The following is a 26,775-nucleotide window of genomic DNA, read 5'->3' as shown; positions in this document are numbered from 1 at the left end:
AATACCGCGGCTGAGGACAGCGTCAGGTTTCTATCGGCTCATTTACAGCAACTAGGAGGTTTTTGACCATAAAAACAAGTTAATGTATGTAAGTAGACCTCCATAACTAACATATATGTGCGATAGGACCACTCTATGTGAGCTTTAACTTAACCAATTCTTTAGAAATAAGGTTCTCTCTCATTAGGTACAGTTTTTGGTCTCCATGAGGACTACTGTGTTCATGCCAGAAATGTTCCCAGAGAGTTAACCAACACAACCCCAAAATCCTTATATTATGAAAAATGACGTTATGAAGACCAGCCAAAATGTCCTCACAAAGATGGGTTTGAATCCAAATGTCTCCTCACAGCTTACTGCACACACACATACACTGGTTTCCATGACTTCAGAAGACATTGCATTGACATACATTCATGTCCTGGAGACTTAACCTAAATGACTTCTGGCCTAATTCTAACCCTGACCCTTATGTTAAACTAACCCTTACGTCAGCCTAACTTTAAAACACGTGTTCTCCTTAAAATCTATCAATTTATGACACAATGTCACCAGATTCTGTGCATGTTTGGTGTGATACACAAGCTCAGGCTGCACTGCCTCACACACCAACTCTGGTGACGTGAAGAGGAAGAAAGGAGGCTTCTCTTATTATAATTCAACGTCAGACCAAGTTTTATACACGCACCCCATCCCTCCCTCATCTCCCTCTCCTCTTCTTCCTTATCTCTCTCGCTCTCTGTGGTCCTCCTCCAGCAGTAAGGAGATCAGCTTCCCCTCTCCTCCTCCTCCTCCTCCTCCTCCTACATCTTTGAGATTGGGCTTAGGTTTCCAGCAGCATCTTCAGCATCATCATCATCATTAGAAGCAGGAGCAGGAAGGCTGGCGCTGCAGTTGCGTTGGCACACATTCAACGTGGGTGCACACAGTCAGTGAGTGAGTGAGTGAGTGAGAAGGGAGGGGGAGAGAGAAAGAGCCGCCGCATCTTGTGGATTTCTTTTGCGCACAGCCGGCGTACATGGTTCTCTCTGCCGTGCCTCTGTCACATCCACACCGGGAGTTCGTCTCACTTCTCGCGGAGGGAAAAAAAACAAAAAAATGTGGCATCGCACAATCGCGACAGTCGTTGTTTTATTGTCTCTCCTGGAGGACGCGCTGGCCGGCTTCCCGAATCAAATCAACATCGGTAAGTTCGATGTGGGACGCGTTTCTTTTGTTCGCGTAGTCGAAATAGGACACGTCCCTGCAGGTCACTGCAGAGATGACTTCTCACAAACCCATGAGGTTTTTTTTTTTTTTATTTTTTTTATTTTTTTTATTGTTTTATTTTTTTGGTGGGCGGTTTGATGAAACTGTAAGTTTCAGTATCTGCAGCGTTTTCATTTCACTATGCACCTGCTCTCCAAAATCATCTGATCTACTTAATGTCCTCATGTTCCCACATTATAAATGCCCTAAGCACTGAGAATAAAAGTGCACTGCTCGTGCATGTTAAGAAGGAGATGTGACATTTTGTCCTCAGTTCATGTCCTCAATAAATCATCCTTCATTTTTTTATTGTTATGTGCAAAGGTTTATGGTCTATTTTTACTTGTTTATGCTCTGTTTTTGTTATGCATATCTATCTATCTATCTATCTATCTATCTATCTATCTATCTATCTATCTATCTATCTATCTATCTTATACTATATTTATTTATCAATCTCTTACAATTAAAATAATACAATTTAAAAAACAACAACATAAAAAACCCAAAAACAATTACACTTGAACAATGGCATAACCGTGGAGCCTGATAATCCAGTGTTTGTGAAAAAGGCCCCAAACACCAGGTTTATTCATGACATGCTCGAGCTTTATATAGTATAATATATAGTATATAATACCTAAGACAACTTTCAGCCACATCTATCCAATCCAAATGCCAATGATCGCAGAATTTGACAGACCTAAAAACAAAAGAGCTGCTGCCCTGAGACTTTGGCACAGTGTAACATATATATATGTGTACATGCTGTATATGTACAGGAACCATCTTCAAATGGACAGTAAAGTGTAGTGTATGTTTGCTTTTCCATGTAGGTGGACTGTTCATGCGCTCCACGGTGCAGGAGCACAGCGCCTTCAGGTTTGCTGTGCAGCTGTACAACACCAACCAGAATGCGACGGAGAAACCCTTCCACCTCAACTACAACGTGGACAACCTGGAGTCCTCCAACAGTTTCTCTGTCACGCACGCATGTGAGTACAGTTACATGATGTTCCAACATTCAGCAGCTCCATAATGAAGCGTGATGGCATCTCGATGACCAAATGTAATGTTTATTGTCAACGGATTGAGTTAGTAATTCCAGAGGAAGTGATGATGAAACTAACATGGCTAGTTTTGTCTTGGTTGCGCTATAGTTTGACCTAATCTTTCTCCTCAATCTCTCCACAATGAAACACCAACATGTCCCCAAAGTCATCTTTACTTTTAAATGTTGATCAAATACTTTTCAAATAATTCATTCATTACCACTAGACTTGTGTAGATCAAGATTAGGCCTTGATAATGAGTTATAACAATTACATTTACAACTAAAAAAAGCACTCAGAGAGCGCAGACCTCCGCCAAGGCAGCTCAGTGCCTACAAAACAGCAATATGTAAATTGCAATTAAAACACTAGACAAGCTGATTCAAAATAAGTGTAGGGTCGCAGGATATCGACTGGCGGGCCGCAAGTTTGAGACCCCTGCACTAAAACTTTATTTTTTCATTAAAAAGTTGTTTTGACAGTTTATTTATTTTTGATTACCTGTTTAATGTGCACAGCAGTGTGGGCACAGAATGCAGATCAGAGAGACGGACCATAAGTGCTATATAACAAATGTGTTATTAAGTTAAGCAGATGGAGGGGGAAAATGGCCAAACAAATAATCCATCCTCTACAGCTTCATCCTCCGTATGAGGGTTGCATGGGGGCGCTGTGCCAATCCCAGCTGACATATGGCGAAAGTCAGGGTACACCCTGGACAGGGCCACGTAGAGACAAGCAATTATCTACTATCACACCTACGGTCAATTTGGTGCCCAATTTGTCTAATCCCCAAATCTGCATGTTTCTGGACTGTGAGCAAGTCAACAAAAATAAACAACAACAAAAATTTGCATCATATCAGCCGTCGTCGACCAGAGAAAAACCACTACTGTATTATCATAGCATCACGGTGTTACACCATCTTAACAGCAGTATTCATTTGTCTTACTGCACTTTATTTTTTTTTATAAATAGCTTAAAGTATCGACTGTAACACGTTGTAATCCGTGTATTCATCCCTGCAAACATGATGGATTTGATAGGAAGGGCTGTGGAGTGTGAGATGGCTTCATAATTGGTCTACCAGTCACTCCTCTGCCATGTAGGGCACCGAGTTCTGTCTGGAGAATTAATTTGTTATCCTTCTTCCCACCAACTGCTCTTCACACTCCGCGCTTAAAGATCAGCTGCGGCTCTTCAAACTCTGTCAGCAGCTGCAGAGATGCCTGTGTAAGCTAATGAAGTGAGAAAAAGGGGGCTTAAAAATGGCAAACAAAACTGTTAACTCATACATCAAGGGCTTGGTTGTAATAAAAATCCACAGTGCTGTTGAAGTGATGTAGTTGTTTGTGTGTGTATCGGGGAATGACGAGCAGCCTCGGGCAGAAATTGCAGGCAGATGCAGGATTACGCTCTTTCACAAACTTGCACCTTAACGCTGCCCAGTTGAACCACAGCCTTGGACTGTCTGCTGATGAGTAATTACACTGGAGCAGCTGTGGGGTCAGTGCTTAGCTCAAGGGCACTTCATTAGTTGTCGTTGAGGAAGATATTAATACTACATGCTGCTCGTCTTATCCACATCTGGGATAAAGCACACACTCTCCTGTAATTTGCCCTAATGCCATAAAACTATTAATACAGTAATGTACAGGTCCGGGGCCACACGTGTGGTGTAGTGGTTAGCGCTCTTGCCTTTGCAGCAAGAAGACCCCGGGTTCTCGCCCCAGTGTGAACAAGGGCCTTTCTGCAAGGAGTTTGCATGTTCTCCCCGTGTGTGCGTGGGTTTCCTCCAGCTTCCTCCCACAGTCCAACTGGCGAACTGTCCAGGGTGTACCCTGCCTATCGCCCTATGTCAGCTGAGATCAAGCTTTTAGCTAGGATTTTTTAGAGGGTGTCCCTCCTTGCCCTCCGGAACCTTTGTGTGGATGGAATGGATCATTTCTCTCTGCGCAGTTTTATCCCCACATCCATATATGACACGTACATAATGATCTTTATGACAAGGATCGATTACAGTCGCGATGAAATACGGGGGATCCGAGTAGATCTTAGTAAACCGTTGACTCTCAAGAGCGCACCTTTCATTGTTTTTACTCCGTGGTCTCATTCTTTCTTTAGAAGACGCTTTCGTGCTGTAATTAAGGGAAAAACAGATGCATCAGTTGAGCTGATCTCTTTAGTTAACTGTTCAAAGAGAGAGAGAGAGAGAAGTGAGTGTCGCGGGGAGTTCATACTCTGCTGCAGCCAAGTTTCGCTTTTGCACAAAGAGACTTTCCAGCATTTAATAGGTGCTGTTCTACCTATTAAAGGGCGTCTTTAGGGCGTCCTGCCTAAAAGTAGGGCGTCTAGTTTCTTATTATTTTCAGTACAGGGTTAGTCCCCAGGACGCCCGGACGCCCTGCTGGCTAAAAGCCTGGCTGAGATAGGGACGGCACCCCCCGTGACCCGTGACCCTCCGGTGGAGGATAAAGCGGTAGATAATGTATGGATGGATGGAAGTCCAGTTGCTACTTGCTCACTTACCTTTGAATATCCACAGTGTGAACAAGTTGTATTATTGACCAGACCATTGGCTGTCATTACATACAAATTACATACAAATAATTGTATAGGGAATCAGTACTAAACAATGGTTGTTTATGCACATTATCACATTGCAGCAATTCAGTGAATTTAGGCATGCAGACATGGTCAAGACAAACTCGCACCAGAATTTTATGTCACTCACACGCTGCTTTGTCTTTCTGTAACTGTCAAGTCTTGTGGGATTTAAGTGTCACTAGTGCTTCATTCAGAAATCTAGACTCTTAAAGGAGACATATGATGCAAAATCAACTTTTTAATCATTTTAATGCTTATAGTTGGGACTCTGGAGGCCGTATGAGTCGGCAAATTGTAAAAAAAAGACGACTCACTCATGTTTAGTATAGTAATAGTCTATTCTATTCTAGGCTCCACAGTGCAGCACAGAGTTCTACACAAACGTCCAGCCTCAGAGGATTTACGTGTCCAGTGGATACATTTTATATATGATGGCAACGTGCCAGCTAGGGTGGGCAAATCGATTTAGCTAACTGCTGTTAGCTGATGTTATTTCCTGTGTCTCATTTGCATTTAAAGAGACAGGCACTCAAAACCGAGCGTTCTTAACAGGGCTGTTTTGGCTGTGGTGCTTCTTCCTTGAGGTATTTTGACCAAAGCATGTCACAGACATGTTCATTAGGACACCAGGGAACTAGGTTAACTTGTAGAAATAGGGCATATTATGTCTACTTATGTCTATTATGTTTAGTAGATAACATAAAATACCCTGTAGGATTACATTGTATATTCTCAGTGTCATAAACAATGGGCCCATGTGGAAAAAACCTGGAATTCTCCTTTAAGTGACACTTTACTTAGCATTGCTGTTGTTGTTTTAGAAACTGCTGAAATGCCGGGATTGTCACACACAACCATCTCTATAGAGTTTACAGAGAATGGTCTGATAAAGAGAAATGATCTAGTTTTGTGGTCGGCAAAAATGCCTGGTTGGTGTCAGAGGTCAGAGGAGGGAATGGCCAGACTTGATGTATTACGTAATGCACCTTTAATGTATGTAAGTAGACCTCCATAACTAACATATTATGTGCAACAGGACCACTCTATGTGAGCTTTAAGGTGTCCTGTGTACCTAATAAAGTGGTATTTTCAGTCTTTTGCTTTTAAACAGCAGGAAGTTTTTAAGGGGGAACTTAATCAACACTGTTTTACCACTTGTGGTGTCCTATAGAGTGAATCTGTGAAAACCACTGTATATTTTTAGACCATGCTCTTATTAACATTTACCACAACAGCGGCGCTGACTTTTAGCAAAATACTTGCTAAAGTCTTTCTTCCCTAAAAGCATAAACAAAAACCAACATAATTAGGCGAATTAATTTCAGCAAGATGTGTTGAAGCAAGATGATGCTGGTACCATTTGACTGTTTTGTATATTACACCAGTTTTTCCAAACTGGTGTTGATGTAACAAATGAATGTGATGATTATGATTTGACACATTTCATTTCTGGCAACAATAGGTTAGTCATCGTTATGCAGCTGCCTTCAAAGTGGAAATATGAGGGATTTTAAATCTACTTATTTGTTGTGATCATTTGGTTGGTTTACAAAATGCTTTACCACTACTACTACTATATACATTGTTTTAGATAACTGTATAATTAGGGCTGCACTTTTGAATCAATATCTTGATTTAAATTAAAGGTGTATGATGTAATAAAACTAAAGCAACTGGCCGTAAAAAAAAAAACCTAATATTTCACAGAGACTCAAGGAATAGTATTCATATAACAAACTGAACTCACCAACAACAACATTACAGCCAAAATATTAGCATAAAAAAAAATATTTTGCAGACTGCAAATCACATTTATGTTTTGAAATCATGTTTTGGCATGTGGCGCCACCTACCGCCGTCTACCAATCATTGCAGTTAGTAGAGTCTCGGTTGCCAGTTACAGTGGGGAAAACAAAACCTAAAAGACCTCTGTATTTTGAATTTGAATGTAGTAACCTTTTTTGGCCACATTCTTACATATGGTGCCTTTAAATAAAAAAAGTACATTAATTTAGTATTCTCTGTTGAAGTCTGCTTTTAGTCTTTTATGAACGAAACGTTTGAGGATTTGTCGTCACCAGTTGACATTTTTTCATGACATTTTGACATTTTGTGGGCGAAAAATCAAATTGATTCATCTGGAAAAGAACCAAGCATTACTATAATAATCAAGTGAGTGACGGAACGAATGAAGGAAGTAATAATTAGTTATGTAAAAGACAGTCATTATTTTTTGTTGAGTGCTCAGTTGTTGCATTTGTTGTATACAAAAAAACAGTGGTGTCCTCCAGCTGGGTCAGTACATAATAATGATTGTTACAAATCCCTCATGGCAAACCACTCTGTTATTGGCAATATGGATCAATAGGTGGAAGGCTACAGTCCAGTGTGCGCCTGTGTGTGTGTGATTGTTGCAGCAGTTTGTTCTCCACTATGGAAAAATCAATTCTTACCAAGCTTTCATTTTCTCTATGGGAGAGTCACTTTCTGCTTGCAAATGTTTGATTCTCCAACCAGAGATGCTGAATTTCCACTTTAATGCTTACACTGCAGAACGACAGTTTAAAAAGACAAACCACCCTCTAAGCAGCCGATGATGCTTGTATGTTGTAACAAAGAGAACCTCACTAATGTGGCTGAAGTGAAGCTGCTGGACGTATTGATGTGACACTGAGCCACAGGCCAGGATGTAGTGTGCATAAATGCAGAAATAGGAGGGGTTACATCCATTAAGTCTGAGGTCAGGGCAAGAGGAGACAGGGCCGATGGCCATGCCGGACATTACTAGAGACAAGTTAAATCAAGTGGCAACACAGCGTTTTGTTGTAGTAGACGGATAATTTCATATCATTTTCAGGTATTTATTCAATGGCTGATCAAGCTTCTGTGTTTAGCCTCACACTGCTTCACACGTCTTTGCAAGGTATAAGACACAAGTGTATATTAGTAAGCTCCTTTGTATTTAAATATATTCCCCATCTGTTGTGTCACTATGCGGTAGCCAGAGATAAATGTTTATTTTCAGATCACCTATTATGGCTACCTATCCTCCCTCTGCTATGACTCAACCAGTGTGATGCTGCTCAGACAGACGCTAATGTTAGAGCACTCGAGTGTGTAGGCAATGGACAGTCCAACTAATGCAACACAGCTCATGCAGCCAGAGATTCTTCTTCTCCCCCTCCTCCTACTCTCCTGCTTCTTTTTCATCGTCTTCTCTTGCCTTATCTGGATGAAATGGCAACATTTTAGCAAATAAAATCCACATTTTCATCACTCGTTTTGATTAGAAGATTCATCCGAATCAGAGTTACTTCAACACATGCACATTGTTTAAATTTGCCACAGTGTACTTCACGACAAAGAACAGTAAATCCTGATTTGGCTTGCATTTAAAAATGCCATTGTCGGTGAGGTCACTGCCCGTCTCTTCACACTGACGAGCTCAACGTCGTTCTTTCTTACAGAGTGAGTCATCTGCTTTTCTAACCATCTCTGTGGAGAGTGACAGACATGACAACACATGCTTGTGTGTGAAGTCCACTGATGCTTAGATTTGGTGGCGCTGTAACAGCCGAGTCAGCAGATTAGTCTGTTTCTTTACAATCTATTCTGAAGAACCAGGAAGTTGAGACAAAATTTTGATGACAATATTTTTTACTTTTACTGCAAATGAATATCGGCTCCAAATATCTGTTATCAGCCTCCTTGACTACTAATGATCTGTATCGGCCCTTAAAAAACCATATCGGTCGATCTCTACCACACTTAGAAATAGAAATAAAAGTGCGAAGTAGAACCATATAAGGTTCTTCGGTTTGTCCTCATAGGAGAACCCTTTTTGGCTCCAGGTAGAACCTTTTTATAAAGGTTCCACCTGGAACCCTTTTGGAGGGTTCCACCAGGAACTCTTTTAAAACCCTTTATTCAGAAATGGGTTTTAAAGGGTTCTCTGGATCAAAATGGTTCTTACTGGAACCATTAGTGTTACCGAGAACCCTTGAAAAACCCTTTCTTCGGGAAAGGGTTTTTCAGAAGCAAATGGTTATATATATAATAAGGGTTCCAAAGTGTTCTTCTACAAGGGCTGAGGTTCTACCTGGAAACATTTGCCTCTGAAAAACCCTTTCCTGAAGAAAGGATTTTTCAAGGGTTCTTGGTAACACTAATGGTTCTCCTATGAGGACAAGACAAAGAACCTTATATGGTTCTACTCAGCACTTTTATTTCTAAGATTGTGGTCAAAATCACTGAATCGGATTATCAGACAAATAAAAATGTAGAATCCGATACAATCCAAAAATCCTACACTGTATATTGCATGCTTCACTATCCACACACTGTAGAAACTTAAGTAAAAGCCAGTAAAACCATTTTAGCTGAGTCACGTTTGGGCTGTTTATTCTTCTTTTTGAGAGAACAATATCTGTTACACAGTTGGAGAATTATGTCTTTGAAATGACTGGGTACAAATGGTCTAAAATGACTGTTTCCGAATAATAAAGGTATCAGCAGATACTCAGGTTATTGAAATCGGTATTGTCCCATCCCTATTTCAGACGCTTTGGTGTCATGACTGTTTGTTTGTGTCATTTTCACAACAAAAGAACACAACTCGTCACTAAATAATACTTTGTATCATTCTATTTAATATATCATGGATACAGGTCAAACTGCACTCCCAGTGCCCTCTGCTGGACAGTCTGATGCACTTGTCGGCTGTAAACTCGAAGGGGTTTCTGAATTTTTTAGTTGATCATTTCAATAATTGATTGTGGCGCTGTTTACACTCTGGAGTGTGTAGACCAGTTTTTTTTTTGGTGATTGTTGGACTTATTGTTGTAAAACAAACATTCTGGGTACATAGCCAAACAATACATACCCTTAGATCCATCACATCTCATTTAAAATGACACGTGGTGAATGTTGCATGAGCACAAAATTGCCCGAGGCAGAGCATTCTGCATGATCGTGGTCTCCATCCGCACTCTACGGCAGTGTCAGTGTCTGTGAGGTGACTGATAATCAGAGGAAGAACAAGTCTCTTATTTAAAGCCACACTGTGCATTAAAGTTTCCGTTTCCTCCCTAACCTTTCATTTCACTCATTCTGCCAGTTGAGTTTTTGAAAACTCTGAATCGATCCTCTCGTTTAAGGACCCACTGAAAAGAAAGAGATATTCCCCTAAAAGCATGTGTCCCTTTATTATGATGCAGAGATAAAAATATCACTGCTTCTGCAGCCAGAGTTCTGTCAGTTTGTATGAGCTGCCTCAAGTTGACGAGTACTCATCCTCAGATGTGCCATTATTAACCATAACAAACAAATTCTTTCTCCGAAGACAGTTGTATTATCATTTTAGTTACCGGCAATGATATTTGGATGTACTGCTATGGGGCAGCACAGCACTCATGGTTCATTGTGCAGCATAAAAGCCTTATCTTTCTGTGATTAAATGGCTGCTTATGCCTAATGAATGAGCACAATAGAGGCTGTTTAATATCAGTTGACTCTGACGCACAGACTCATAATTCCATGATCCCGTTTCTTGTTTTTCTCGAAACTGAAACTCTCAAATGTGGCTGGTTGAAATGGCGGAGTGCTGAATAGGATTGGGCCAAGCCACTGGAGATGCGCCGTTTCATCCTGTGCCTCAGAATGCGCTCACATGCCAGTGCTGTAACAGAGCGACGGTGATCACTACTGACAAGCTACAGTGATGCTGCAGCAGTTCGTTGCAGTCTTACACAACGTCCTTCGGTGTGGCTGCCTCTGATGTTGTATTGTCCTCTTAATTTTACCCGAGCTTATCCAGGGAAATATCCTGAAGATATAGATTTCACTAAATTGTAAAAGTTGTACAGACGGATGGAAAAGCTTTATTGGTGTTGTATAAAACACAATGAGATGAAAGAGTGTCGCCACAGGCATCGGTGGACAACAAGTTAATGTAGGTAGTATAGGAGGTTTGATGAAATATTTCACTGGTTACATACAGTTACAGAATAGTGTGTTGTAAAAGGTGTTTATGATTTACGTGGCACAATACAAATACGCCAAACCATAGGCAGATTAGTTTATTATTCTGCAGTATGTCTTTTCGAGTGCGTTATATTCCTCTGTCTTTTCTAACAGTGGTCCTCAGAGGATTCCTTTCTCTCCTTTTTTGCAGTATATGCAAAGCATGTGTAGGTGGTGAAGTGTTGGTGCTGTTACTGCACTGCAGTGCAATATTAAAGTGTATTTTCCCACACAAGGCTCCAGTAGCCACAGGCCTCGTCTCTGTATCGCTGCTGTAGATTTCCTTCTGTCGTGTTGTTTTAGCATGTGGGCCATATTCAGTTGTCTTTCTCAGATTAGGGCTAATCCAGTGAGTGTTTTGCCCCGCTTGCTATCTGCAGGGGGTAGTAGCTCACTGAAAGAAAAAAACACTGTGTATGATTTTACCAAGCTCTAATCTGTAGAGAAGAGGGAATTCCAGCCAACTCGCGACGCCACCACACTGCCTGAGGAGAAACACCTACTCAGGCTCCAGTCCCTTTATGCCCCGTGCTTCCTGTGTGGTTGGTCAACTGAGAAGAATTGCACAACAATGCGGGCTGTAATGCGGATAAAAAAAATATGGAACGCTTAACACAGAGATCATTTACTGTGTGCACTTTGCTGTCAGATAGAATTTCATCTCAAAGTAAACATTTACTGGGTATCTTAAGTAAGTGTGTTTGTCTCCCTGTTGAACTTAGACCTCGTTAGATGCTTGAAAGTTTGACCTTTTAAAAAGCTCAGGTACAATATTGTTGGATATTGCCAATCATGTGTGTGTTGTACACAACTTTTGGGGTTTATTTGCCATTGTGACGTTAAAGCTCCCATAGAGTGGTCCTGTTGCACATATGTGAGTTATGGAGGTCTACTTACATACATTAACTTGTTTTTATGGTCAAAAACGTCCTAGTTGCTGGACAATAGAAATCTCTCCTCACTGAAGCTCTCGTCAGCCGCGCTGTTTCAGACTGAAATCTCACCCCCAGAAGACAGAGTGAGTTGTGATTGGCCAGCCAGCGTAGAACCTTCCCCACTGTCTTGTGATTGGCCAATACCTGGAAGTGATGTAATCAGCACACCCGCTCTCAGAAGCGCAGCTCCCCCTCTGGAACGGTGGATGCACTGCGACTCATTATCAAAACAACATGACTCCCCGTCGCAGTCCCTTTTATGACTTTGACCCAGAGTCGGACCCAGAGTCTGAAGACGTCCACAACGGACTTTCTTCTTCTTTTGCGGTTCAATGTACGCAACCGGATGTTCCCGGACTAGTGCCCGGAGCAGGAGGATCCGCTGTTCAGGAGAAATGCTGTTTATGTAACCGGACCATGTTTTTTCAGAGATCTCGCTGAGCCTGAGATTACAATACAACACAGCGTTCTCAGCAGTGGCTGAACTGTTTGTTTCGAACCTTCAGGGCTTCATAAACGAGGTAATGACGCAGATACACACCAAAAAAACAGCGTTAATTGGAAGTTCCATTCTAGGTCCGCTTTAATACTGATTGCACAGTGAAGGAGTAGAAAACTCACACCATCTGAATTTATATTGATCCCCTGTAAGCTTTTTCTCTATGCTACTGCAAAGTTTTTGTAGAAACAGTCACTGGAATTATGACACAGAGGAACGTCTCTGTTTCGTACACAAAATAATGTAGAGGATAGTGTTGACTTGGTTTCTTCACACAGGGGAGCTTATTATGTCACAACATAAGCTTTAAGGAAAAGTACCTGTGTCCTTAACAGCTCCTCGTTATTATACTTTATGACAGTGTCCAAACAAGAAGCCAGAGGGACTAGAAAGTTGTCTGTAATTACACAGTCCTGACAGTAACAATGCTGGCATTGTGTTTTTAGTAGTGCAGCATGTTGCCGTGCTAATATTTTGTCTTAAAGAGAGTGATGCACGAAAATTAAGCAGTCACAAAAAACAGTAATACTGACAACTTGTTCTTCGTCGTCCAGAGAAATGTTTCACTGCCCAGCTCAGTTCCATGAGGAAACACTGATTCTCCTGAGTGTCAGTCGGTACATTTACAGGATTTGTTGTCATCCACTGCCTAAGTTTCAATAATTTACAGCTTTCCGTCCATATTTTTCAGCAATAGTGATGTTAAGGATTAGGTTAATCCTTTACAGGACACACATTTGAAATACTTGGAAATTAAAATGTCTGTATAACTGTATAACCCTACTTTTTGTCTTCTGGAACTGTAGTGGAGTTTTGAGTGTTGCAGGCCTCTGCTGATTGGTCAAATTTCACAATGATGCTTTTGGTGATATCTGCTGATTGGCTGAGTGAAATTCAGGTGTTTCTAAGATCTCAAGGTAACGCACAGTAATGCGGTTTCAGATGTCTGCCAAAGTGACCAAATATAGTTATATCCCAGGTAAAGGGTTAGGGTTTGTGGTTTGGCAAGTACTGGTCATTCCACCAGCGTGGAACGACACAAAATCTGGATTGTCCTGTGAAGGGTGATGCCACCACCAGATGACAATCCTTTGAGGAACGAAGTAGTTAAATTTCCACTTGGTTTGGAGTGCCCTCAAACGTAAATTCCCCTCGTTGAGGGAAGTGGCTTCCCTATGGAATTGGGACACCACTATATGCAAATTAGCGTAGTGAATAGTGCTGTGCAATAGTTAGCGCATGACACGTTTCCATGACGACTGACCGGAAGAAGACGCAAGAAGAATGACATCATGTTTACGTGCCGCGACACTGGAGTCCAGGCACCGTTTATCAGTTAGCTCCATTAGCTGCATTAGCTCCTTTTAGCGCCATTAGCTCGCCTACAGTGGAACTGGAGCGGTCTGTTTCTTAAATAAAAAGAGCAGCGCTACAAATAACCAGCGTACCTGTGCCTCTGTTTTTAAAGTTAAGCGTTACTTTACAGACTCATTTTAACAATCTGGACATACATGACGTAATTTTTCCGGTCAGTCGCCATGGAAACGCGTCATGCGCTAACGTTAACGCCGTTTGACGCGTTAACGTTTGACAGCACTAGTAGTGAACATAACGAATGTGCTAACCTACTTCACAAACTTTCTCGAAGCACTCGGCAAATAGCCACTAGCTAGATAGTTAGCTAGTTAGCTTTCATAAATCGTCAGTTATTGTCTGACATTAGTGTTCAAAGCTCAACGGTCCTTTTGATGTATATCAAACCAACATATTCCAACACATTTCGACATTGTAACGTGCTTATTTGTGAGAATATACTTACAACGATATTGTTCCTCTGCTGACATGGCAGCCATCTTTGTTGAAAAAAAATCAGCCGGCTCGCTGAATTCACAAAGCATCATGGGTAATTGGAGCTCACTACATTTTGAGGGTTGATTATAAGGGGGAAATCGCACTCCCTCTTGCTCCCCACCTACACGAGAACACACTAAATTTAGGGTTAGGGCAAATATTTAGGGTTTGGGGAGGTATTCGGATCACAAAAAGTGAGAGTAATTCCTGGTGAGACAATTAATTCCCATGTTTGTGGATGCAAAGACATGATGGCCTACATAAAAGAGTATTCTGTATGTAGCGAAAAGGCTTGAATAGATGAATATTAAATGGTTTTCATTATGTTTAAGGGCCGAATTTAATGTATGTGCTTTGACACAAACGTCACAGTAGTTTGTTAGTCTAGTCCTTCTTTGACCCCCATCCTTTATAAGTTTGGTGATTTTGGGACAGGCTCTGTGTGTTCGTGTCCTCTGCCTCCTCCGCTTACTAAACATATGACCCTGGGACAGGTTGGGGCAGGAAAACAAATTATTGTCCTGCTTCTGTCCTCTCCTCCAGCGGTGCTGCGAGCGCCGATCTTAGAAAAGAGGTTAAAAAACAACTTTCCACCAGGCAGAAGCAAAACACAACAGATTATTTGTTATTGTCACAAAAAGTGAAAACTATTGTCCTCCCTTTTGTGCAAATGCAGTGAATCTCCTCAAACCTCAAGGTTATTTTCAGTGTCCAAAAAGTTCACTCCCACATTTCCGTGTCCTCGTACTCTACTTTCTTACATGCGCAAAGTCTATTTCCTCACTGCACGCTGTGTTCTCTTTTCAGACTAGGACAGCAGCTCCTTTCTATTCCCCGCAGCTACAGAGCATGAGGAATTCACTTTGTCGGCTCGGTTACTCTGAAAGTTGATCCCTCTATCGGTTTTATGTAGACTCAGAAGAGAGGACCCTGGGACCCTGAGTTTCTGTTAGGTGTGAGACTGTGCTGGTGCTGCTGGAACTGTTGCATCTACATGTTCAAGCTTTACGAGGTGAAGAGTGCAGAGGAATGGAGGTTCAGGGAGAAAGATGGACAGCAACGATGGTAGTAAGAGGCATAAGTGATGGAGGAAATGAAAATAGAAGGGGACAGAGTGTGAAGCTCAGGATTGGATTTTGGAGTTGGATATTTATCATGCATGTTAAGAATGTGTTAGTATTCAGAGTAGAAATGCACAGAGTACAAATGTACATCTCTTCTCTTCTTCCATTTACTGTAGTTGACTAGTGTTTACTGCTTTGTGTGTGTAAATTTGACATTTGGTGCTGTTTTGCAAATTAGATGAATAATGTGTAATGAGAAATAATTCAGAGTAGCTGTCACCCATGATGAATCCAAAACCCAAACGTAATAACAAAGTGGGAGACTTGTTTACCAGAGGCTCATCAACGTCATCTATCAACAGACCCTTATGCTTTTAAAACGACTCTTGATTTTTGTGCTCAGTTGTGTGGATTGAGTGTTTGTATTTTTTACACTGGTGAGATATGAAGTGTGAAAAAGCTGAGAAAATGGTGGGACGGTGGGATGATTGAATGACAGAAAGAAGGAAAGAAAGATGACTGACCTGAGTTATCTTGTGTGTCTGTGTAGGTGAATTGGTGGTTATTTTAAAGGTGTTGAACTTAACTGAAAATGTTTCTATTTCATCAACAGACATCAATGCATAGGGATAGTCAATCACATTCATGCATTTCAAGGTGCCACATGTAAGAATGTGGCCAAAAACTACATCCAAATTCAAAATACAGAGGTCTTTTAGGTTTCGTTTTCTGACGTAACTGGCAACCCGTGGTTGCTCGGCAGCTGAGACTCTACTGACTGCAATGGTTGGTAGACAGCGGTAGGTGGCGCCACATGCCAAAACATGATTTCAAAACATAAACGTGATTTGCAGTCTGCAAAAGATTTTTTTTAATGCAAATATTTTGTCTGTACTGTTGTTGTTGGTGAGTTCAGTTTGTTATATGAACATTATTCCTGAGTCTCTGTGACATATTAGGAGGATTTTATGGCTAGTTGTTTAAATTTATTACATAATGCACCTTTAAGATATAATATGTAACATTTCTGCATTAAAATCACTTAAATTAAACCTTTTTTATATCCATAGAAATCCATATTTCTATTCAGAGTAAGACTGGTCATCCTGTGTAACATCTCTGCTATAACTTCTGAGGCAAACCCCATGAAACATTGCGGAAGGAAACAGTTGGTACTCATAGTTAACAAGTTATTTTTAGCTAACAACTATGCTCTCAATGCTCTGTTTAAATAACAAGAGCCAGCTAATCAAATGTTGGTTTCATTACATAAGACCATGGGGACTCGATCATTATGTAATGGTGGTGGAAAAGAAATTATTCATAAAGTCTGTGCAAATTCATGGGTGAAATCATCGTGAGTCATGTTTCACATATTGCTTAACATGTGTTTTGCATGCAGTCATTCATATTGCGGGCTACAGGCTACACTTTGCACGAAAAGCTGCATTTCACCCCTGCATATTCTGGGAAAAGACACCTCATTAAATCACATCAGGCAGATAAAAACATCATTAAACACTGATTAGTTATACTGAGCAGCTTCTGAGAACAGGGTCGTGATCTATGTGGAACAGAGAGTCGTACAGCTCTGCCTGCATTGACCAGCATTTCCTACGCTCATTACTAAAATAACTAATCCACTCTTGCTTGTTGTTATTAAACCCATTTATTATGTACAAATAACATGAAATAGTCAACACCTTGTAAGAGTGAGTGTCTGATGTAGCAAGCGTTTGTGGCCAGAGCTCATTTCCATCGGCACGCAGACGGCAGCACATAGGGCTGGATATAAATCTTGTATACTGCAGCTAAGCACGGTGCCTGCACATTTGCATGCTCATGTTTCAGGGTATTTGTCCATTAAGAGCTGAGGCCAGTGCACTGATTTCCCCATTATATCTAGTTGATTGCCCAAGCGGTTGCATTTAGACCAAGGAGAAGTGAAGGGCAGCGGGGAGCAGAGCAATGGCCACAAGGAGCAGACATTCCACATGGTGCCCATTTATTCAGATAGTCGCTGCTTCGCTCGCAAGATTAATCTCGTCGTGATGTCTCCCCCGTTCACAACTTCACATTAAGGTTTTTAACACTTGCACTTGTCAAGACGAGACGAGAAGAATTTAACTTGAATTATACTGTGAAATTCGGGCTTTGTCACTGACGCTTTTTCAGCGCGGAATTTGTGCTGAAGCGTGTCGCCATCTGTTAAAAATCAACCTGGGTCTCCAACGCTCTCTCTCACTTAAAACGTGTCTGCCTGCAGGGACACAAGGAAAACTGGGTTCAAAACCTGATAAAATCTACATTTCAACTACAAGTTGACAATGCCAACCGTTTACAATCAGAAGCTGAAGTTTTTAAATTGCTCACTCTTCTTCACCAAAGTCCATGCAGAAAATCAGTGTTTGGGTTAATCTGAAAGAAATATTTCAATCTCCAAAGTCACAAAATAACATGTTTTAACTTACAGACCAAGGCAGCTGTGGATCAACAACTTAAGTGTGCCATGATATAAAATCGCTGATTTTCTGTACTCGTGCAGTGTCCCTAGGAAGTATGTATTCCTATACTGGGAGTTAAAAAAAATGTTTCAGTTATGGTAATGCATGATAAGGAACATAAAGGCTAACATAATACACTGTGCAACATCATTAGGCACGACGCAATTTTTAAATTTTTCGATTAGCATTAGTGTAGCTAGCTGTTGTGACTGTCAGCCACACCAGTGGTTAAAAAATGTGCGTTGTGCCTAATGAGGTTGCACAGTGTTTGTATTATGTTAGCCTTACGCTAATGCTAATCGTAGCCTCGCTAGCTTACCTTTGGAAATAGGTTCGCCAAGTTAGCCGCAAAGTAGTAGCATGCTAATGCTTAATAACATAAGGTGACATAAGTTGTTTTAGGTGAGCCTTGAGATAATATGTTTCCAGGCTGGTTCTGACTGGTCAGTCTGAACAATGTTTCAGTATCTCATTCCTCTACACTTTAGAAAACCTAAACCATCACTTTAAATGTTGGTATACTTTGACTGATGGAAATGACCTGACCATAAATGACCCTAATATGCCTTTGTGCTCATTTCTAACCCACTCTCTCTCTCTCTGTCTGTCACCAGTCTGCTCCCAATTCTCCCGAGGAGTGTACGCCATCTTTGGCTTCTATGACAGGAAGTCCATGAACACGCTGACCTCCTTCTGCGGAGCCCTGCACACCTCCTTCATCACGCCCAGCTTCCCCATCGACGCCGATGTGCAGTTTGTCATCCAGATGAGGCCCAGTTTGCGTGGAGCTGTTCTCACGTTGCTGGACCATTACAAATGGGAGAAGTTTGTCTACCTTTACGACACTGACAGAGGTAAAGAGTAATATTTGAATATAGTCAAATATAATACACACTTTTATGACATCTATGCAAACACCACAAGCTTACAAGAGAGACTGGTGTGTAATCACAGAGTCTCACATTATCGGAGAGAGTAGAAAAAGTAATCAACCTGCCATGGACTGCTCATACAGAAGAATTATACTGCATCGTTCTCATCCCCAATCCTGTACATTTTAATGTGTGCCTGCGATGAACCTAAATGGCCTGGTTGTGTGGTTGAATGCAGCGCTCAGTTGGTCTTCGCTTGAGAGGGATGAGTCATTCACAGGTGCGGCTCATTTGCTGCAATGTATGACTTCAGCCGCTTGAGCTTTTAATCCTCAGAACTCTTGATTATCATTTAGCTCTAATTGGATTATATACAAAGGCAGAGTACAACATTATTCCTGCATGTGCTTCATGGCCTTCCGTTCCCCTCATGTAGGCCAACTATTTACAGACTTTTTTTTGTCGTCCTCTTAGCGACGGCATGTGAAACAACACAACTCGGTGTGTGTGAGCACGGCACGACTGAGTGTAGCAGTAAAGATGTCACGTGTTTTAACGTGTGTTTGCAGCTGAATGAGTGGATGTGGAAATGTTCTGTGGTGCAGCTTCTCCCGTTAAATGTGCCACTGTTCAAAACTGTGCATTTCAAGTATTTTTAAACTGGCGTAGAGCATTTCTAGGACAAGTTCCCTCCTTTTTTTTTTCTTTTTTTTTTCCACTTCCCCCACCTCACTTAAAATACAGTATCTCCATTTCAGGTAGGTGTCTAATTCTACTGCACACTCATGGAGCGGATTCTCACAGAGCCATTTTGTGCATCTGCGGGAATCTGTTTTGGCAGAATGTTGAACAAATCTACATATGTTTGACACAAAGGAAAAACAACTTTGTTTTTTTTTAGAGACACCGTGCAGCAGCACCTACATAATTGTGATGCAGGTGTGCCTCAGTTTTAATGATCTGGCTGATGTATCTATGTTTTTGTGCCAGTGGTTTGAGATTATTCATCTGATGTGTTTCAGAGGAGATTAAGGAGTTTTTATCCTCTCTTGGCTACAATCAATGTTCTCAGAAGTGCCGCCTGATGTAGCCCTTAGAGCTCTGTCTGACTTTGTTTGCCTCTTTCACCTGCTGTGTTGGTGCTGACGGCCCTTTATCTGTAATACTCTGTCCCTTTCCAGACTTTGACACAACAAAAACTCTGCAGCTTAGGATAGATTCCTACTTGCTGCACAGCTTGTGTTTGCTGAGAGTTAGCTGTGCTTTTTTGGCTCTCAGTCGCGTCCTGCTTCTCCTCATCAAGGTTCTGGAACAATATCGCCAGTACGCGTCCAACTGTCTGTTTAATCTCCATTATCGGAAAAGGGCTTCATTGAGGGCCAGAGTGGGAGGAGCAGGGGGGATATTTCTTAACCATGTTTGTGTGAGTGACTATGACAGCAACAATGCAACATGTTGGATTTTGCAGTTCATTCAATACTGCCTAAATGAAGCATTAACCCCAATCTCAACCATAATCAGTTAATGCCCAACCCAAACTTCAGCACAATTGACATTTTTGCCCTTTATTTAACCTGTTACTCCAAAATGTCTTGACCCTCATAAGGACTACTCCGCACACACACACACACACACGTCTACACACTTGGTTTTGGCACCTTTTCAGGACCGTTCCTGGTGTAAATGCTGACCTTTTTTTAGGAGCAGTTAATCTTCATGGGGACAGAAGTCTGATCCAAATTCAATTAAATTGTATTTGTATAGCGCCAAATCACAACATACATTATGTCAAGGCAGTGAACATAGACAACATCATGCAGAGCAGAGAAACCCAACAACCCCACAATCACACAATGAGCAAGCACTACGCTCTTAGAAATAAGGGTTCCAAAAGGGTTCTTCTACAGGGGCTGAGGTTCTACCTGGAACCATATGCTTCTTAAAAACCCTTTCCCAAAGAAAGGGTTCTTGGTAACACTAATGGTTCCAATAAGAACCATTTTGATCCAGAGAACCCTTTAAAACCCCTTTCCTGAATAAAGGGTTTTAAAAGGACAAGCCAAAGAACCTTATGTGGTTCTACTTAGCACTTTTATTTCTAAGAGTGCAGGCATCAGTGGAGAGAAAAACAACCAGAGTCAAAGATGTGCAGCCATCTGCCTAGACCGGTTGGGGTGAAAGGAATAACGGGGGACAGAGGAGAGGTGAGGGACAGAAAGGACAAGTGGGAGATGAGGTAGAGACAGAAGAAGAGACCAGAAGCAGATATACAACAACTCTGTCAAGTTATACATTTTTACAGGACAGTTAGTCAGTGATGACTCAAGAGCCTAATTTCTAAGGCTCTGGTTAATGCTCGGATTAAGATGTAGACTTAAAGTAAGTTGTAATACAATCAAGGCGTTGGAGACTAAATATATATTATATATATTCCACAAATTCAGCACTTTCTCTGGGGGTTTGAAGTATAATCCAAGCACTGGTGCGATACTGATATGTTCCAAATGACCAGTTCAGTAGTGAAGTATTAAAAGCTGGAAGATTTTCAATATTGGCTTCTTACTGTTGATGATAAAGAATACAGAGTGCTGAGCATTTATTTATCACCAGTCATGAATGATTGACATGATACTAGGCTTTAGAACAGATACAATATTGTTACAGTCAAAGACAGACATGAAAACTGTATCAGGATCCAGTTTCTGCTTTTCACTGGAAACCTGGATCTGTCACCATATGAGAGACAATAATACAGTATCTGTCCTCAACAGGACCATTGCCACATCCGAGCAGAGCTTTATATGAGAACAAAGGCAAAGGCATGTTGAAAGTCAAATCCAACTTGGAAAAAAATCATTAAAATGAAACTGTTGATCCTCTGTACTAGATCTTGGGGAATGGGACTCTGCTGCCCCTTTCATCACACACCATAAAGGGATTTTTATATCCCAGCCTGAAGGCATAACTACCATCCAAACTCTATCTGCAGTGTGGAGTTTTCACTGTAATAGAAAATAAAATGCAGACAGATCATTTAATATACCCATATATGAAATGCACTTTTAATTTTTGTGCGTGTGTGTGTGTGAAATTGGAAACGTTATCAACATCAAATAGTTTCAGCGTCACTTTCTTGTTGGGCATGCATTTGCTCTTTATGCAGTGTCACGCTGATTTAACCAGTTTTTAAAAAGACTAACTTTGCACCTTTACAAACACATGGGTCATTAAGCCCATGTTAATCTGCTGCAGTGGAACATCACCTATTTACCCCAGATATATAGGCTATGAAATAAAGTCATTAAACAGGTGAAAGGTGCCTAATGTTGCAGTCGTTAATACTTGAATCCTTTACTTAAATTAATTACGATGATCTGACTGATGAAATGAATGATATTGAGCACTGTTCAAAGTTTTATAAATCAAAAATATCTACAAACAGGTGCCATATGTAAGAATGTGGCCAAAAACGGTTACTACATTCAAATTCAAAACACCAAGGTCTTTGAGGTTTCGTTTTTTGACGTAACTGGCAACCCGTGGTTGATCGGCAGCTGAGACTCTACTGACTGCAATGATTAGTAGACGGCGGTAGGTGGCGCCACATGCCAATGATGATGATTTCAAACCATAAACATGATTTGCAGTCTGCAAAATATTTTTTTTAAAGCAAATATTTTGTCTGTACTGTTGTTGTTGGTGAGTTCAGTTTGTTATATGAACATTATTCCTGAGTCTCTGTGACATATTAGGAGGATTTAGATTATTTACACAATGCACCTTTAAAGCTAATGGCTCCACCTCATGATAAAATGTGTTTTTTGAATGGAGTATAAGTAACTGTACATGCTTGTGATCTCAGCGTGCCGTTCCAAACTTGCCGTCTAATGCATTCTTCTTGATTTATGCATGCAAGCTCTTCATTCTTTGTTTTTGCCGTCAAAATGAAGGACTGCAATCTAACAACCTTTACTGCGGCTTTTCCTGCATTTTCGTGCCGCTCTGACAAATGGTGACGACCGGGATGGCGGGGGGGGGGGGAATTTGCATTCCCTGTGTAATCACAGCGGCCTCCTGCTGAATGTCTGGTTGGTTTCGTCTCTGCGAGGAAACATCTGATTAATTGCACGCTGCTAAATAGCTGCACTCAGCAGCCAGGCACACAGACTCATTGAGAGAGACAGAAACTCAGACAGAGAGAGAGAGAGAATGATGCCAAGCAGCTGTTCCACTTCACCAACACCTTACCTCACCTTCACTTCAAGATGGACACGCATCAATACGCCTTGAACCTCCCCCCCTTCTGTTGGTAAACACTGTTCGTCTCCCAGGCAGTAACACAGTACTGCGACTGACGCAGAGATTCATTAATCAAGCTCTTCTACTTCAAGAGAGCTGTTTCCCCCTCTGTTCAAGGACTCTTTTATGCCTCATAAGCAAAGGAGAGTGTCACGGAGATACATGAAAGAGTAGTAGTAGTGACATTTCAAAGGGTTCTCCAAAGAATCCAAAAGAGATGCAGATGAGAAAATACAATAGAAACCCCAAAGGTCAGACTGGACTTTGTCAAATCAATTTAATATATTCAATATTTTCTTACAGAGAACACATTTGTTTTGCTTTGTGCTTTCTGGAATTCTCTTAAACCCAGTGACTAGTAAATGGAATCAGATCGTCTCAAGATTTACAATGAAGGATTGGAGTGTGTTTGCAAAGTCGGCGTAGTTGCTACAATAAAAAAGATGTCGAAATCAAATGATATCTTTAAAAATCCCCCGACCTTTCATTAGAATACGTTCAACAGACTTCCTCTTCCACTGAGTCTACTATGTGCTACTATGTTATCCAAGCACATATGAAGCCTTGTCTTCTCAGTTTGTGTGCCTTTATTGTCTGTTTTCCTTTAAATGGGAACATCATTTACCAAACTGAAAGAAGAAACGAGTGATCGAGACCATTAACCCAAGGAAAATGATGTAAATCAAGTGATAGTCGGCTCATTTCCCCCCATTTTCCATTCAGAATCGCCCCCTGGTGGATAACTGCTAGTTACATACTTCCTGTACTGCCTCTCAAACCGGAAGACTGTGGCCATTTTTTACTTACAGTATATGATAGTAATGCTGTCTCATTTTTTAAATCTATTACACAATAAATGTTGGAAATATATATAAACTGGAAATTAAATTTTAATGGCAATACCTGTTAAAAAACTGCAATTAGATATTTTCCTGAAATAGTTCAGCCCTAATTATAATATTATAATAATGTTACAAGCTAAATGTTACGTTTTGCCTGGTAAGGAGAGGAAAGAAAGAATCCCAACGGGTCACACAATGAGGAAGCACTAGGCATCAACACACACAGAGAGAGATAAAAAACAGACCTTTTTTAAATTTGTATTTCACCTTTATTTTACCAGGATAATCCCCTTGAGATTGCAAATCTCTTTTCCAAGGGCGCTCTAGCCAAGTCAGCAGCAAACGCAACACACACAACAACAAAGACAACGCATCCAATTTACAACAGGACAATAACAGACATTAGAGAGTCGCACGACAGAAGCATAAAAGCAGTTATTTGGATTCTAAGTCCTTCAGAATTCATTTTAAATGATCCAGAGAAACCCGATTTTGTAGTTTGAAGGTGTTCTGTAGAATGCCCTTTTTCCACATTCTCTTTGTACACTGTAAAGTGCAATGAGTAGTGTCCATCATTTTTGGGGGAAACACCATTACCTATGTGAAAGGTAACGGGGAAGCAGAGCGATACGGGGGATGAATTCTCTGAACCAGACACAGAGATGTGCAGCCATCTGCCTCGGCTGGTTAGTAGTGGACAAAAAAAGAAAAAACATCAACAGTCAAACAATACAACAAGTGTCTTGAAATAGGAGGAAAGGGAGAAAACAAGAGAAATATAGAACAATACAACACAATGCAACAATAACATAGGCTGGAACAGACTAAGCCTGCACAATAAAACCAAAAAGGCAAAAGATGAGGGACAGAGGAAAGAGACTAGGAGCCGGAGTGTTTGAGAGAAGAGTTGGCAGAGAATTAAACCATAGAACAATAGGAAAAGTAAATTAGGATAGTCATGTGTATGTACTGTGCACTGACCTCATCTGTGAAATCCTCAAAGAGTGCGGTGTGCAATCACTGAGAAGATACAGCTGAGGCGTTCGCTGCGGCTCGAGCTGTTTCTGCTTGAATCGAGCCTCTGTTATCAGGGACATCTCTCTCTGTAGATGCCCTCAAGTGACACCAATTGATCCATGCACGTCTTCGCATGCAGAGGCAGAGCGGCCCAGACGACACGTAAAGCTGCGGACACACGCTGCAGCACCAAGCCCTTTGTCTCTCCACGTTACACATTATGTATTATTAACGCACAGTATTCAGCATGAGGTGAGACTTCATTCAGTTGGATGGTTTTGCTTCTCGGCAGGAATGACTCAGACAGTCATAAAGCACAGATTTAAAGGTGCGGTGTTTGACTTCTAGGGATGTTGTTGTTGATAATTCTGCCTCTGTTTGGTCGACATGAACTAGGGGTGGGTAAAAAAGTAGTGATACGTCGTTGTCCTTGCTTGCGGAACACAAGAATCAATACATCAGGGCAAAAATTGGTATTTTACGTAAAAAACAAATGAAGGCGCTCTTAAGTTTCACTCACCAGGCGTCGGTACTTGATGTCTCCACTTGGCGGCGCTTTTCAAATGAATGTGGGAAACTTGGGTGGGAGTTACCGGTCTGAAGAAGAAGGACTGAACAGCGTGGAAATGGCAAAATAAATCTTAACTTAAATAAATCCAAACTTTTCACTGACATTTAGTTTTCTTCAGTTCGATAGATATTGTGATGTATCGCTACACTCTTAGAAATAAGGGTTCCAAAAGTGTTCTACAAGGGCTGAGGTTCTACCTGGAACCATTTGTTTTTCAAGGGTTCTTGGTAACACTAATGGTTCCAGTAAAAACCATTTTGATCCAGAGAACCCTTTAAAACCCCTTTGCTGAATAAAGGGTTTTAAAAGGGTTCTTGGTAACACTAAGGGATTCTCCTATCAGGACAAGCAGAAGAACCTTATATGGTTCTACTTAGCACTTTTATTGCTAAGAGTGTATGTGATTCTCTTGCAATATATTGAGAATTGTTGTATCATATCATATTGTGAGATACCCACCCATAACTTGAACAGAAATAATTATTTGTAACATTATTTGTATTGTACTGAGGCTCCGTCAAGCACTACTATCAGACCTGAGTGAAGTAGCGTTTGTGTATACAGCAGCAGCACAGGGGCGGGTGGAGATAAGAAGCATCAGTTTTCAGGTTTGGTTTTTTTTAGTAGTAGAATTTGCAGCTGTCTTGCTTTCCTATGCTGTTGCTTTTGCATGTCTTGACATAAGAAATAAATAAAAAATCACTACCTGTATGCAGCGTGGGAATGTTGCTGGGCAACATGAGATCTAAAAACCACCATACTGAGAAATACAGAGAGAGATAATCACGAGGAGCTGAGAATGTAACAGACATTTGTTCATATTTAAATGTTGTCTTGTTACGGTCAGCTGGCTCTATCAAGACGTTACATTATTGTAAACTGTTGCATTGCTTTGTGAAAATGTGTGCTTTGCTTGAAAGAAGCGAGTGCAACTCTCGGTCTCATTACAGACAGTCTGTAGCGTGGGCATCTCTACATAACCCACTCAGTCTGCCAACACAGCACACGAGGACGCGCCATTACTACAGCAACCAAGCATGAGTGAATGCTTATCTCTAAAGAGTGAATAGAAAGTGTCGATTTAGATCTAGGTCTCTTCACATGTCTTTCAGATAATTTGCTAAATGCAGTCACTCACTGTTTCACTGTGTCAGGGCTGAATGTGAGGCCGTAACATTTGTGTTTGGGAGTAAAAGCAGAATCATCTGCAGTCAGTACAATGAACATCGTCTGTATATGCCCTTGATGCTATGCACTGCAGTGTACAAGCACACCAGCATTCTGTTGCTTTTGTGGATGAGAATATTCACATTCTGGCCCTGGGAAGACAGATGGTTTGAAAAAGGAGAGAAGAAAGCCATTTATGTTTACCTGGAGAAACCATCACTAAACA

The 26,775-nt window shown here is 41.0% G+C and overlaps 1 protein-coding gene across 2 annotated transcripts in view; it reads left to right on the top strand.

The window, feature by feature from the left end:
• Positions 1-1,098: 1,098 nt before the first annotated feature.
• LOC310927906 (glutamate receptor 3-like) overlaps positions 1,099-26,775 on the top strand; it is a gene marked incomplete at both ends in the record, with an annotated part of 73,576 nt that continues 47,899 nt past the window's right edge. For both annotated transcript variants that reach the window (XM_083890319.1, XM_083890318.1), the window contains 3 exons: positions 1,099-1,186; positions 2,085-2,243; positions 18,396-18,635. In XM_083890319.1, coding sequence (XP_083746445.1) covers positions 1,099-1,186; positions 2,085-2,243; positions 18,396-18,635 — 487 coding nt within the window. The remainder of the gene's footprint in view (positions 1,187-2,084; positions 2,244-18,395; positions 18,636-26,775) is intronic.

The sequence above is a fragment of the Microchirus variegatus genome (assembly GCF_963457635.1).
Source record: "Microchirus variegatus genome assembly, chromosome: 5".
In the NCBI taxonomy this organism is placed as follows: Eukaryota; Metazoa; Chordata; class Actinopteri; order Pleuronectiformes; family Soleidae; genus Microchirus; species Microchirus variegatus.
Note: the sequence above shows the minus strand (reverse complement) of the source record. Positions and strands in the feature narration are given on the sequence as shown.